General features: G+C 46.7%; 1 protein-coding gene across 1 annotated transcript in view; it reads right to left on the reverse strand.

Annotated features, from left to right (window-relative positions):
- Window positions 1–9,106: 9,106 nt before the first annotated feature.
- LOC104078756 (fibroblast growth factor 12-like) overlaps window positions 9,107–15,009 on the reverse strand; it is an 83,310-nt gene continuing 77,407 nt past the window's right edge. Inside the window, 1 exon segment of the mRNA XM_009580522.1 lies at window positions 9,107–9,458. Within this exon segment, the coding sequence (XP_009578817.1) occupies window positions 9,340–9,458 (119 nt within the window). The 3' untranslated portion in view covers window positions 9,107–9,339.

The raw sequence follows: 15,009 nt of genomic DNA on the forward strand, positions 1-15,009 counted from the left end.
ATAAACAGCAAATAATCCTCTGCTCAGGATATTAAAATATCACAAACCACAAATTTTCCAGTGTTACGACTTTGTAGCTGGCATCTGTGTGTTTTAGCACCCCAGTCTATAGACTGAGGAGACGACATGCTCATACTAAGCCTAGAGTAAAAGGGGCTGCACAAGACAGCCTTGTGCAGTCTGCTGCCAGGCAGGAATTGCTTTTGCAGACCCTTTCTCTCCAATATACTGACTTATGGTCACTGCCATATTTGAATGGCATGTCTTCTTTACTGTAATGAGGCTAGGTACTGCTGGATGTATCAAGTAGAGCCTTGGCCAGCACGTCTGACACAGATTGTGACGGAGAGGGTGTCTGCAGCCAACCCTTGCCGCGTTTTTTTGATCCATCTACTTTTTTTGACCTTGGAATAATTGCCTTAATTGCATGCTCGCACTAGATCTTTGCCCTCAACTACTCAAAAGCTGTTTTTAAGGTGCTGACCAAGTCAAGGTCTAAGTCTGACTGCAAGATGCTCTGTTGTCATCAGAGGTTCCTACAGGGTCAGATCCATCCAGACATCACATGTACTGGTACAAGGTGTATTACTGAGGAGATAAGAGGGGAACAAGGCTGTAGGCATAGATAGCTAGATAGACAGACAGACAGACAGACACACTCTCCCTCCAAAAAGAAAAAGTTATGCTTACAGTTTGTCCTTCTCAGTCCTTCAACCAGCAGAAAAATGCTGGTCACACTGTTAGATAAACCCTACAGATGTGGAAAAAAGGAGCTTCCCTTAAGTTAAGATAGAAGATGAGTGGTGTTGTCCAGCATTAAGGGAGAGATTTTGAAGACAAAGGAGGACAAAGTCCTGCACTGCCCCGTGAAAAGATACTGTATATAGCTTTGGGGAACACAGGAGAAGTGGCGCATAGCAAATACAGCGTCTGGATTTTAACACCAAGAGCCTTTATGCTATTTCCTGTGATTCTCTGACACCGTGCAATCATTTTCTAGCTCTGAAAATGATGGTCAAGGTTTGATAAAAGATATAACTCATCAGTATGTGCAGAGGCATCTGCAAAATCCAGATGGGAAAATGACCTTGGCTTCTGCAGTTAAAGAGAAAATGAGGCTTGGGCCAGATTAATTCCCAGGGTTGGACATTGATTTCATCGGAGTTGCCCTGAGGGTGTTTGATTCTCAACTCCTTAAAGTTTCCAAAACAAAGCAAAATCCAGGTGGGTGGCAATATGGAACCGATGAGGCTTTTTGTTTGTTTTTTTTTCCAATTGTTTTAGTACAGGCTACCATGACTTAAAACTTATTCCTGCAGATCTGCAGAAGCAGGCAGCTGTTTTACAAAGAAAAGGTAAAGCCTTCACCTGGAACAAGCTCATGCTGCCTTTGGAAATATTTCACTTCATTGATGAGCTTATCTTTCTATTTAAAGAACCCCCAGCCTTGACTCTCAGGAGTGCATCCATTTGGTCTCTCTCTGAAGCCATCACCTGCTGATGTGTTTGCAGAAGCTTCTCCCAAGGAGTGTATTTCTAAACAGAAAAATGGTTTTACTGAATTAATAATAGATCAGCTCAAGCTGCAACCGTCAAAGTTAAATTTCTACATGGATGTGGACTCTAAGGGTTGGGCATGTCTAGAGTTAGCTTATCGTGCTCCTTGGCCATCAGATATATCCGATACTTAATTTTTTTCTTGTTGTAAGCGCTACAACTTTATAAAAGGCCCAGTCAATCCTGCATGCCCAGTCAATTCTGAAATAGTCCAGTTTTTGTATTTGGAGATTCAAGAAAAGAGAGGCGAGCATAGGATTTACAAGTTGGGTTTGGTTTTATAGGGAAAAATATGGAAAGGGAATCCAAAGATGGTGAATTTGAACATGGCAAATTTAGGTCTCTGAGTCCCCATGGAGAACTTTCCCTGGGAAGCTCTGGTTACACTGACTGCACAGTTTGAATTCAGATTAAGGTCCTACATTGACCCTGCTAGGAGAATCACTTGAACTTGCTGGTGAAGCCTTGCAGTGACCTTGTGAAAGTTCATTACATACTCACATGAAAACCACGCATCGGAAGCCCAGAGGAATTTTTGTAGATGTATGACCGAGGTGGGAATCACTGGAGTATCCATCTATTTGTGAGATAATGTTTCCTGCTTCCACATCAGAAGTCAATGTTTTCCCAGTGTGTTGCTCCCTATTAGTTCTGCTTTCTGTTCTGTCTGATAGCAGGAAGCATGAAAATAGTGGAAATTAAAAATGAAGATAATGCAAAGTTAAACACACCTCTTTTTGATCTTCAAATTGAGTTAATGTCAAGCAAAGCTTGTGCTCTATGCACTGGCTTGCCTCTTTGTTTAACAGTGAATTGAGTGGAACTATTTCACTTGCCAGCTTGTGCAGTAAGTTGGAAAATAAAATTAATAGGAGGCAGCGTCAGAGTCACAGCGTGTAAGTGACCCCTCCGAGGCACAATCGAATTGGAAGCTCTTTGCCTTTGCAGGGTCCCGTTATCATATGATGTGGCCACTTCATAAACCAAAACATTGTGAGCCTCATGACACCCCTGCGGCAGGGCTGGCTGCCGGCGGTTGGAGACTTTGGGCAGCACGGGCACAGACTAGAAACAGCGTAACTGGAGGGTCTCTGCGTCTCAGATTTTGGGGTTCTCGCTATGGGGTCTGCACAAATCAGGGTCCTTGGAAGGAGAATTGTCCAGGACATTGAGTCTTGTTTTGTTGTCTTTCCTGGCATGTCTGGAGGAGGTGTGTGGTGCCACAGGGAGGACTCTGTGAGGATCCCCTCTGGGTTGGGCCATCAGCTGAAAGCCTGAGCAGGGTACTTGGCTTCAGATCCCACTGCTGCCCAAACAGAAACTGCTCTGCCTTGTTTGGACCAGGATGCCCCGAGGACTCAGCAAGGACAAGCTCCCAGGGCAACTCTGACCCCTGAGAAAGGAAAGCATCACTGCATGCAGGAGCCAAGCCAGGAGCTCGATATAAAGACTTAAATGTCACCAAAGTCCTAGTTTAGGGACTGGCGCTAAGATGGAGCCACTGATTCCTTTCCTCCCTGCAATTTTTCTCAGAGCTCAAGGAATTAAAATTCACCAAAGCCTTAATTTCTGAAAGATATTGTCTGACATACTTTGACCTTCAAAATGTCATTTAGTTTGACTGTCTCACCAATATTGTCCTCCTCCCCTGTACTGCCCCCTCATTTTTGTATCAAGAAATGAGAAAGAAGGGTAGTAACCAGCTACCTAAGATGCAGATTACACACAAGGTTAGCACAGCAGAAGTATACTGCCTTCTTCTACCAGCTCTGCTCAGTATTTAAACTGAGATATTTAGTTCCCATGGGGAAAATGGTGCTAGAATAGAAAAAGGCACAGCATGCAGCTATTATTGGGGCAGTGATTGTAATGAGCATGGAAAATGGAACAATATATAACCCATTCTTAATAGACTCTTGGGAGGGTTATCCTCTGCTTCTCCTCAGATCCAGTACCCAGACACTTTTTTTTTTTGTAATTGGTAATGCCTTTTTTTTTTTTTTTTTTTTTTTTTTTTTGGGGGGATCCATTTATATTGCTTAGTAAATATTAATGGCGTTTCCCCAAGATGAATTATCCTCATGCCTGCACCAGAATGTGGTTTGAATTAAACAACACCCCTTTTCTATTTCCAAGCAGCTGTTTGACCGGAGATCTTGTCCTTTCCAGAAATCCATAAAAGGTCAAATCTTTCTGCACTGATGCTTCATTTGCGCAGGTGGGGATGCTCTGGAGCCTGTGTGAGCTCCTCGCACCGTAACAATGATCTGTAGTATTTGCACTGGTGAAACGAGCCCTGGAGCCATGCTGACCTAGACCTCCTTTACCAAAGAGAAGGCGCCTGAAGTCCAAGAGGGAGGCAGGCTGGGAAGACACCCAACTTTCTGTGCATGCAGCAGTTAGTTACGCAAGTATCATGAAAAGAAATGCTCTGTCCTGAAATGGTAGTTACTTAGCTTTAATTTTGTGGCCACAAAGGTTTGAGCAGGTTTGAGATGTTGATATGCTTAAATGTGATGCTAAAAATCTATCAGCCTGGCTATGGGATTTTTTTTTGGTCCTTAATCAAGGTGTCTGAGAAGAACATAGGGTAATCCGTTGATGCCATGATTATTGCTCAGCAGTCGAAGCAGAGTAGTCAAGTTTTACTCCATGCTGGTGAGGAGGATGTAAGCCTTGCTGCCTTTTATTCTATGGAAACAGCTTTCAATCACCCTGAAGGCTGAAGCATTGATGGTGGGAGAGGGAAAACGTGAATGCCATGGAAACCTCTCTGCTTCACTGAGGAAGTGCAGTGGTGTTTCTTTTGATTTTACTCCTAGGTGCTTGCAGTGGGTCATCCCATAGCAGCAACTAAAGATTTTGTTCCAGTTTTGGGAGAGGAATCTGGCCCTGAAGACACTCACTTTTGTTTTTTCTTGTCTTTTTTTTTTTTTTTTTCCTTCCCTTGATGCAAAGTGACATACAAACCAAGCCCTGCTGTCTAGGACCAGGGCTAAGCTATGCCACAGTTACTGGAGGTCTAGTGTTGGACGTGTTTTGGGGCCAATGTCCCCCCCATGTTAAAAGTAGTGGATTTTAGTGTATGCCCATTAGCAAAAGTTGGTTTTCTTTGCTGTAACTAATGATAATTCTGAATCTTCTTTTTTTTAGGAACTGTAGTCCTCAAAAATACAGGTTTTTTTTCATGTCTACCATACATATATGCTGCAGCTTTGCTGGCATAAAACCAGGAAGGATGGCAAGCTTCTTTCCCTGCTCGCTCTAATCAGCCTGGGGAGCTTGCACCACCACTTGCTTCAGCTTTGCTCAGGGAGTGCGGCAATGATGTCTTTCTGGGGTGGTAACGCTCATGGTGCACAATCGGTGCAGTTTAAGATGTAAAGGTGTAAAGTGAGGCCCATGACAGCTTGAAGGATTGCATGGGGCTCTATCAGCCAGACCCTATCTGAGCGCAAACAAAAAAACTGTTGTTGACAGACAACTTTCATAAATTGCTTTGTTGAGTGTCAACTTCGCTTTATAGCACATTGTCACATGCCAGTGCTGGCACTTGTGGCATAACTTGCTGGCGCAGTATGGCATGCTTGCCATGCTGGTATCTTTTTCTGCATTTTTTTTTTCCTAGTAAATTCCTGATGGTCCAAACTGGAGCCGTGTTATCAGGTTTTGCCCTTAGGTGAGAGGAGCTGTGTTGCCACATGTACTGCCAGAGCATGTACTGCCAGAACAGTGCTGACATCACAATTAAAAACCAAACTAGGGTAAACCAAAATGAATGCTTTAAATGTACCCATATTTCTGTGCTGCGAAGTGTTTTCTGCTGCTGGACTTCTAACGTTCAAGTTTTTCCGTAGCAGCATCTGTTATTCAGAGGGCAAAGGTTTGCTGCAGACCTAGCAGAGTTAACAGTTACCATGGGCTAGGTGAGATGAAAACATCCTTCTTTTTTATCGTTTACTTTTTTTGGCCATTTTCTGTGCTAGATGTTTGCCCAATGCCATGCCAATATAGTTAGGAAGGGAATTTGTCTTGCTAGTATCACATGTAGGCTAGACAAGGGTTGTAGTCACTATAATGTTAAACTGAGTCACAAAGCTCCTAAATGGTTGTGGCATGTGTGGCTAAAGAAAGAAACAAAAGAAATATCACTCATCAGGACTTTGACACTGAGCAATAACAGAGAGAAGCAATGAAGAGACTGTAAGAACCTCAAAGCAGGAAAAATCTCTGTGGCCTCCTCTTTTCCCTGCAGATTGGGAAGTGGCAGATGGATAATCAACAAAACCCATAGCACCTGAGATATGGCTTGGGAGAAAGCTTGCAAGGCACTTGAGTAAAAAAAAAATCAAGCTGTGGATCCCCCTGGTTATCCCAGGCATCTGGAAGGCGTTGGGGCACCCAGAGCCAAGCAGCTCCCGGTCAGGAGCTGGTGCAGGTGGACACTGTGGAGCTGGGCTGCGCAGCCTCGCTGGTTTTTGGGCTATTCTGATGTCAAGAGTCCCTGCATTACACCACGAGCTGATTTTTGCAGCTTCCTTAGAGGTCAAGAAGCACGTAGTATTTCCTAAGATGTGTGGGAGGGTTTTATCATGGTTTATGCCACCATATGTAGCTCACAGTTTGCCAGGGCTAAGCAGGCAGCAAGGAAAGCCAGCACTTGCAACACATGGCAGAAGACCTGCTCTGAGGTAGTGCAGACCCTGGGTGTGAGCAGGATTGATTAGCTCTCATTATGGGCCGGCTCAGTAAGTGTCGCATTAAGTGTCACATGTTTGAGCATTATTAGCTCAAACACAATGGACCAAAGGAGCAAATTATTTTGACATTTAAGCCTGAATGTGGCATTTCCAGGGAATCTTGCAAATATTTGGCCAAAGAAAATTATCAAGGCAAAAGCCCAGCGTAGGAAGTGATAAATGAGACACACAATGGAAAAATAAGCACGTGGCAGGACTGCTGTTGCCCACAGCTTTCTGGGGCCGTAGGCAAAATGTCTCTCACGCTGGATCTGCTTTAGATGACATCAGTGACCGTGGCAAGTTGCCCATGGCTGGGGCCAGAAGAGGCTTGTGGTACCAAGGTGTGCCACGGATGCTCTCTTCTGCAGTAGGTGCTGGGCTTTCCCTCCAAGAGGGCAGCTGAGAAAGGCCATGGCTCGGTGCCTAAATCACGGCCTGGGTGTTTGGTGGCTTGGTTAGTTCAGAGGCCTGGTAGCTCAACATGTTGGTCTTAAGGCTCTGTTTCTTTGAACATACATCTCTCCAGCAAGCAACCCCCTCCCACACCCCTTAATTTGGGGTGCTCTCTAGTTTGTGAGGGAGCTGAAATGTAGGCAATGGATTGTATCAGATGGGGCGTGGGGTATGTTCCCAACATGAACATGTATTGGTGATCTTCCACCAGTGTTGTGGGACTGGGGGGCTCTGAGGAGGGCAGGAGTCACTCCGACATGACTAGAAGCCCCAGATAAACTTCCTTGGTGCTTGCTGTTGGCACGCAGGCACTGGTGCCATGTGTGTCCCTATAGCGTGGAGGGGCTGCCCATAAGTGCAGCATTAGGCTGCAGAGCCTGGTAAGAGGCTCTTTATTTCAAGGTTTCAGCATTTCCAAACACAGAAGGACATGCTTGAAATTCATTCCTTCATGCTGATCCTGGGAGTCTTCCATAACCTTGAAATTTGGCGCTCTCCTTAGCTCACTCTGTGCCTGCATGGAGCCGCTCAGTGCGCCCTGCCGCACGCTGGCACCGGCACGTGCCGTGGGACTGGAGGCGGCTGGGGCAGCAGCCGCTTCGCAGGGAGCACCGCAGCCAGCCCAGACACTCCCTGTCTCCCACAGCCACAGCAGCTTTGCAGCAGTAGCCGCTGGACAGCTGAGGCATTGGCCATGATAGCAAAGAAGCCTCAAGAATTAGGGTAGTTGCTGGTATTCCATATATGCCCATAATTTATGAATGACACAAACACTCCTGCCTGGCTTGTAACAGCAAGACCTTAGGCTGTTCCACCTCATATAACGAGCTGATCTGACCTGTTACCCCTCTCCAGACCCTTGGGCTTTTGCTTTTGACTTCTCACAGGAAATATAACCACGGCCTGAAGAGCAAAAACTTTCCAGGCCTCAGCCAGGGCAGCGCCTGTTTTTGTAACAGCAACTGTATCACCTCTACGATGTGCTGCTCCTGCCTGCAGGCTCTGGGTGCCAAAAGAGGTCAGAGACTGAAGGTAATGTGTGTGGGCAGAGAAAGGGCATGTGCCCATATCGCTCTGTTTCCGTACCACCCATGGGCGCAAGGATGTGTGGTTCACATCTCCAAACAACAAGGAGTGAAAGCACCAGACAGGGAGAGACTTGCAAATCCCCACTAACGCCCTATTTGCTGCAGGTGGGCTCAGCGCTGAGCACCCCATCAGCCTCTTCCTTGCCATTCCCTAGCTGTGAATTTGTTCCCTCTGAAGTGCTTCTCCAGCATCTGCAGCCCTGGCACTCATGAGACATGTACCCCCCACCCATATCCAGGTTGCTGCAACATCTTGGGGGTTCTCATCCCATAGCGGGCTTGGCAGCAGTAAGGCTTTGGATTAGAGGGGTTTGTAGTCTTGGTTTTGAACACGTGTAAAATGAGATATGTGTGGCGCCTTAAGACATAGGGAGAACTCAGCTGCTAAAAGGAAACGGCAGCATCTCCTTGCCCGGGCACAGCTGGATGTGCACAACCACCCATGTTCCCCTGGAGCTGCCTCCTCTTCTGCACACCCAACCTACTGCCCACCCCTCTTCCCATCACTGAAATCCCTGCCACCCCCTCACATAGCACATGCCTCATCGTTTCCAACTGACAGCAAGGATTTCAGTAGCGTTTCTTGCTCCATTTTGTATTTTAAAGCAAGCAGCCATCCCTCCTTCCCTTTATCTTCTAACTCTTCCCTAATAAATATGATCACTTCATCCTGTGAGACCTGAAAACCCATTTCTGAAATTCCCCTGACAACTAATACAGTAAAACAAGCCTATAAATATAAATAATTATCATAAAAAGGCATAAAATGCCAGACTCAGGTCAAACATACTCACACAGTGACACCAGCAACAAATAACTACAGAGTGTTTGAATGTAAATGGAAAAAGCTGAATACAGAGTAGCTAGTTTGTTGCCCATAACTGTCAGACTCCTAATTCGGACAGGCCATATTTTATTGATAGCAGAGCAAACACAGTCATAATCCATCCCTACCTTTCCTGCTTTAGTGAACAATCCTATCCATCCCCAGGGAAGCAGGGATGGAAAAAACAGTGGTGTGAACGTGAGGTGAAAGTATAAGACAGAAAGAACAGTCCCAGGCTGTGTTTCTCGCACACCATATGCTAAGTTCAATTTTCCAAAAGCTTTGTTTTATTTTTAAAGGTAACATCTTTATTATTATTATTATTATATTTATTAGTTGTTATCATTATTATTATGCAGAGATGAGATTTTTTTTTTCCCCCTTTGATCACAGAGCAAACAGTTTGCTTTTGAAAATGTTAATGGAGTCCTGATTTAAAACATTTTTTCTTCACTTTTTTTTGTTGTTTTTGTTTTTTAAAACGTTGCAAGAGGCAAGATCTGGGGTTCGATTTCCTCGTCCTACACAAAGAAAGATTCTGGAGTTCGGACTCCTAGCCACTACCGGTAGGTCCTGCCTTGCTCAGCTCTCGTCGACTCAGTGTGGTTTCGCCAGGTGGGGTGGGTAGGTGGGTGGGAGGGGAGGAGTTGGAAGAAGGGAGGGTATTTGTCAGCTATGTCGAGTCTTGGTTAACAACTTTGCCTCCATTCATGGTTGGTGTCCCTGAACTTTTTCTTGAGCGTCCTTGTTTTTCTCCAATTTCATGCAGCGATGGCTCTCTGTACATGCACACTGCGAACAGAAAAGACACCCATTAACAGCCCTGAAGTCACAGACAGACATTAGCAACCATAATGAATTATTTCTTTGTATGTGAGGCTGAAATTCCAGCCCCAATACAAACACACACACACTTACAAAAACCTCAGTGACCCAGCAATAGATCCTGTTACCAAGCAGGATCTGTTACCTGCCCTCGCTGCCAATCAGGTCCTCCTTCTGTCTCTGGATCCTTCCAAAGGCACAGACAGAAACAGGGGTCTTCTCCTTTCTTACAGAAAAGTCTTTCTTGGTTTTCTGTGCTTTACTGTTTTTTTCATGTTATATTCATATATATAAAATAAACATTCCAGTTCACAGCACCATGTATTGTCTCGAGATGCTGATTATCATCAGGCCGAAAAATTGCCCAGTCCAACAAGAAGGTCTTCAGAGTCTTGAATCAAAACTACGTTTGCATCTGAGCCATCCAAGCCTTCTCGGTGTTAAGCTCTGGATCTGGAAGTGGTGACTCAAGCCCATTCGGCTCCTTCAGCCAAGAGCTGAGGTCTGCTCTCAGCACTTTTTTTTTTTTCCCCTCTAAATCAAGACAGCCAGCCAAGGCCAAGGCCGTGAGCAGGCACATGGGGATGAGTTCAGTGACAACAAGCCAGAAGCTATCTCAGCTCTGCATGGTTACCTGGCGGTACCTGAGAACGGGGTGGATGGAGGGTACCTTCTCTCCAGACCCTGGCTAAGCAATGTATGTCCTATAAAAATGTACTTGCTGGAGCCTAGACAGCCTGAGAAGGCAACATCTGCCCAAGACGAAGCACATCCCCATGTCCTGTGCAGCACAAAGCATTTATCCAACTCACCATGTGGACTAAGTCCTCATGGCTGTCCTCGTGCCATGTGAGGTGTGCCAGAGCAAGGGCACAGGCTGAGCGGCTCAGCATCTCACACCAAAGGGAGCATCTCTCATGAGCTCATCACAAATGTGGTGGGGTGTAGATGTGATTGAAATAGTGAGGCATCTCAAGGGCAGGCACATTGGAGTTGAGAACTTGAGGTAGCTCCAGACTGCAAATGTCATCCCCAGATCTTTGCAAAAATTAGGATAGAAAGAAGTGATTGTGTACTGCTTCATTTTGTAAAGCTGTCACGTCACAAGCAAAGGCACAGAGCTTAAACACAGGGGACAGAGCCCATCAGGTTTTGGTTCCAGGTAATGAACAAGAACAAAATTTCAAAAATTATCTGAAGAAATGAAAAAAATACCCCAGGTATAAAAAGGCGATGTAAGCGCTTATATTTATAACCTCTCCTGATTTGCAAATAAATCCTGGCAATTAGAGGCAGGCTGCAAATGACACTATTGCTCTGCATTTTACTCCTAGCTAGATAAACAGTTATAGCAGTGTGCAACAATACAGGACAAAGATAAAGTGCAGTCAACTGTGTATTAATAGGAGAGATATTGCATTGAATATATGAGCAGTGAAAAAATATTACTTCTCCCAGAGAGCATTCTTCATGCAAGGCTTTCAAAGCAGTTTAAACACACACTCTAGCCGGGCCTCCCAGTGTGGCTGCAAGGCAGGTACTGCTCTGCAAACTGTTCTTGCTACTGGTGCCATTTTTTGATGAAAACGGGAAAAAAAAGAAAATGAATTACTTGTCCCATGGGTCTGGGCCAGGATGAGCAATGCCAGGACTGCCCATCAGCTGCCTAGACTATCAGTGCTGTCTGCACGCTGCAAGGAAAGTGTGTAGCACGGTGGCAACAGAAGTAAAAGGGATCTCGCATCCCCTTTTAGCTGCTGAGCTGCCCCTCATACCTTGGTGAGTGTCACTCAACAATGTGGTGATGGTGAATTTGCCTGTTGTGATGAAGTACCTAACAAAACCTCAAAAAAACAGTACGGAAAGGTTAACAACTGAGGAAAACCTGTGTCCTCGTGATTTCTTAGCCTGAGTTGCACAGCCTTTTGATGACACTGAAGATGCACATCACTTCTGTGACCGACCTTATTCTCTAACGTGATGTTTGCCCAGCAGAGTTGGGTATTTGTGCTGACACTGCCCCTGACATCCCACACACAAAGTTCTGTCTCAAGTGCAGTGTTGTCTTCACCCTGACCTCTCTGGTCCCGAGCTGGAGCTGGAGGGACCTCCGTGAGCTCTTCTTCCAGGCAGCTGCTCATACTAAGCTCATCTTACCTGCATCCCCAACACCCCACCAGGCTGGGCCAGATGCTTAACTACAAGGGCTGAGCCTGAGCCGAGCCCACAGCAGCAGCACCATGGCATGCTGCCTTTCTTCAGCTCCCTGCCTCTCACCATGGCCTTTGGGCAAAAACATTGAGCTGCTAACAAGGCCCACAGAGTAACGAATATAAATCAGGCTACAAAAGTAAACAACATTTGCAGCTAAAAATTAAGGAAACCCTGAACCTAGCAAGCAAATAGGGCAGGAATTTTAAGTCTTCCAGTCTAGTGCATGATACAAATACTGACACCGGGCATGGCTGGAGGCTGCTCACATTGTGCTTTTCAGACAGAGCTGTCAAAGATACTCTGTACCAGACAGGCCAACAGACCATGCAAGAAAATCTGTAGCAGCACAGGACAAGTATATTTTCAGTAGGTAGATACACCTACACTATCAGTGTATGCAGTATTTATATGGCATCACGCACAAGATGATAGTGCCTGAATGTTCTCCTGCACAAGAGGCTTGTGTGCATGTGCTGAGCTACAGCCATCGCCCAGCAGCGGCTGCAAACCCACGTGCACCTCAAGACGCAGGTGTGTGTGCACACAGACACACAGGTGTGTATGCACACAGTCACACACGCGTGGGGTTTTAAGGACAGTGTGACATGTTGTGCAACACAAGCTCTTGGATTGCAGTTTGTTACTCCTTGTACTGAGGAAGCTTGAGTATGACTCAGCGCGGAGATGTTAGTCATGGACCAGGGAGGGGGATGTTCGCAAATGGACTGTTTTGAGTGCCCAGATCTTCCCGGCTTCAAACTAAATCTTTGTGGTTCAGGACCAGCACTCACTGACAGGTCTGTTTGCGGTCCCTGTGTGTGCATGTGTGTGTGGAGACACACTGTCCCTGTCACCTGCATCAAGGTAAACTAGCAGCAGTGTGACATGCCCAGATGCTTGGGAGGTCTGCTGATGCACACAGCACAAGGCAGCTTTGGAAGGATGAGCAATCTGGCTAGAACAAGAATCCCCTCCCTGCTTTGCCTTGCTTCTCCCACCCACCCACACCCACACAACAAACCAAATACAGCCCTTAATGTCTGGAAACCAAGCTAATGCTCTGGAGCTTCAATCAGACAATCAGCTCCTATGTCCCAGATTCTAATCAACACATCCATATTCATGCTTTAATTGGAAAGTGTTGTTAGCTTGATCTGCTAAAGAGCCACAGGCATAAATGGAAGGGGGTGAGCGGCAGTGGAGCTGTGCCACTGTCTGGTTCTTGTGGCTTTCAATTCCCTGCTCCCTGCTAGCCAGCATTGCCTACCATTCACATGCACAAGGAAACAATTTTGCACAAAGAAACAACTCGCAAATTAGGCAGGAAGGAGACTGGGGGTACAAGCAAGGGGGAAGGAGGTGGTGGGGAGCATCCTTCCTGAAGGCGAAGGCATGGAGGGGGCTACCTGTCACCCAGGAACAGCTCCATGTCTCGCCTATGCGCTGGCACAGGATCCCAGCCTCATTTCTGCTTCCCAGGCATGGCACCGGCACACCAGCCACACGATGAAACCGAAATCACCCTGTGTGGCTTCCCTGGGCATCAGGGACTGCCTGAGTTTGGGAAGCACATACCACCTCCTCCTGGAAGCTATGCTAAGGCACATGGAGGACAGGGAGGTGATTCGAGACAGCCAGCATGGCTTCATCAAGGGCAAGTCCTGCCTGACCAACCTAGTGGCCTTCTATAATGGAGTGACTACATCAGTGGACATGGGAAGGGATACAGATGTTGTCTACCTGGACCTCTGTAAGGCCTTTGACACGGTCCCCCACAACATCCTTCTCTCTAAACTGGAGAGGTATGGATTTGATGGGTGGACTGTCCGGTGGGTGAGGAATTGGTTGGATGGTCGCATCAGAGCGTAGTGGTCAACGGCTCAATGTCCAGAGGGAGATCGGTGACGAGTGGTGTCCCGCAGGGGTCCATATTGGGACCGGTACTGTTTAATATCTTCATCAATGACATAGTGGGATGAAGTGCACACTCAGCAAGTTTGCAGAGGACACCAAGCTGAGTGGTGTGGTCGACACTCCTGAGGGACAGGATGCCATCCAGAGGGACCTGGACAAGCTCGAGAAGTAGGCCCCTGTGAACCTCATGAGGTCCAACAAGGCCAAGTGCAGGGTCCTGCACCTGAGTTGGGGCAACCCCCGGTATCAATACAGGCTGGGGGATGAAGGGATTAAACCGAGACGGCCTTGGGGGTACTGGTGCTTGAAAAGCTGCACGTGAGCTGGCAATGTGCGCTCACAGCCCGTATCCTGGGCTGCATCAAAAGAAGCGTGGCCAGCAGGTCGAGGGAGGTGATTCTGCCCCTCTGCTCTGGTGAGACCCCACCTGCAGTACTGCGTCCAGCTCTGGAGCCCTCAGCACAAGACAGACATGGCCCTATTGGAGCGGGTCCAGAGGAGGGCCACAAAAATGATCGATCAGGAGGATGGAATCTCCCATGAAGAAAGGCTGAGAGAGTTGGGGTTATTCAACCTCGAGTGGAGAAGGCGTTGGGGAGATCTTATTGCGGCCTTTCAGTACTTAAAGGGGGCTTATAAGAAAGATGGGGACAAACTTTTTAGTGGTTATTCAGCCTGGAGAAGAGAAGGCTTCGGGGAGACCTTATTGCAGCCTTTCAGTACTTAAAGGGGTCTTATAAGAAAGATGGCAGCAAACATTTTAGCAGGGCCTGTTGTGACAGGACAAGGGGTAATGGTTTTAAACTAAAAGAGGGTACATTTAGACTAGATGTAAGGAAGAAATTTTTTACAATGAGGGTGGTGAAACACTGGAACAGGTTGCCCAGAGAAGTGGTAGATGCCCCATCCCTGGAAACATTCAAGGTCAGGTTGGACGGGGCTCTGAGCAACCTGATGTAGTTGAAGATGTCCCTGCTTTTTGCAGAGGGTTGGACTAGATGACCTTTAAAGGTCCCTTCCAACCCAAACTATTCTATGATTCTATGATTCTATGATTTTGTGGAGCAATCCTAGCATTTCTCACTTGGCATCACTGCAAGTTGAGGAGGTTCTGGGGATGCAAGAAACTCCATTTTCTTTCTCTAGAATATGGGGAAAAGCTTATTAAAAGATCTTAGATATATCCCATCGATCCACCTTCACTCCTGGCTTTCCCTGCCTCAGATTCTAGTGAGTTAGGAGGAACGAAATTTTTCCCAAGTTGCCATTTAGCAGGTAGGCAGGTCGTGAGCCCGGCAGGATGGCAACACGCCCCGACGGCAGCCTGGGCCGGTGGCTGGGCTGGGCTGGGCACACATCCTTTGGCAGGCAGCCCAGGAGACGGGCTCTT

The sequence above is a fragment of the Fulmarus glacialis genome, unplaced genomic scaffold (assembly GCF_000690835.1).
Source record: "Fulmarus glacialis isolate BGI_N327 unplaced genomic scaffold, ASM69083v1 scaffold666, whole genome shotgun sequence".
NCBI classification, from domain to species: Eukaryota; Metazoa; Chordata; class Aves; order Procellariiformes; family Procellariidae; genus Fulmarus; species Fulmarus glacialis.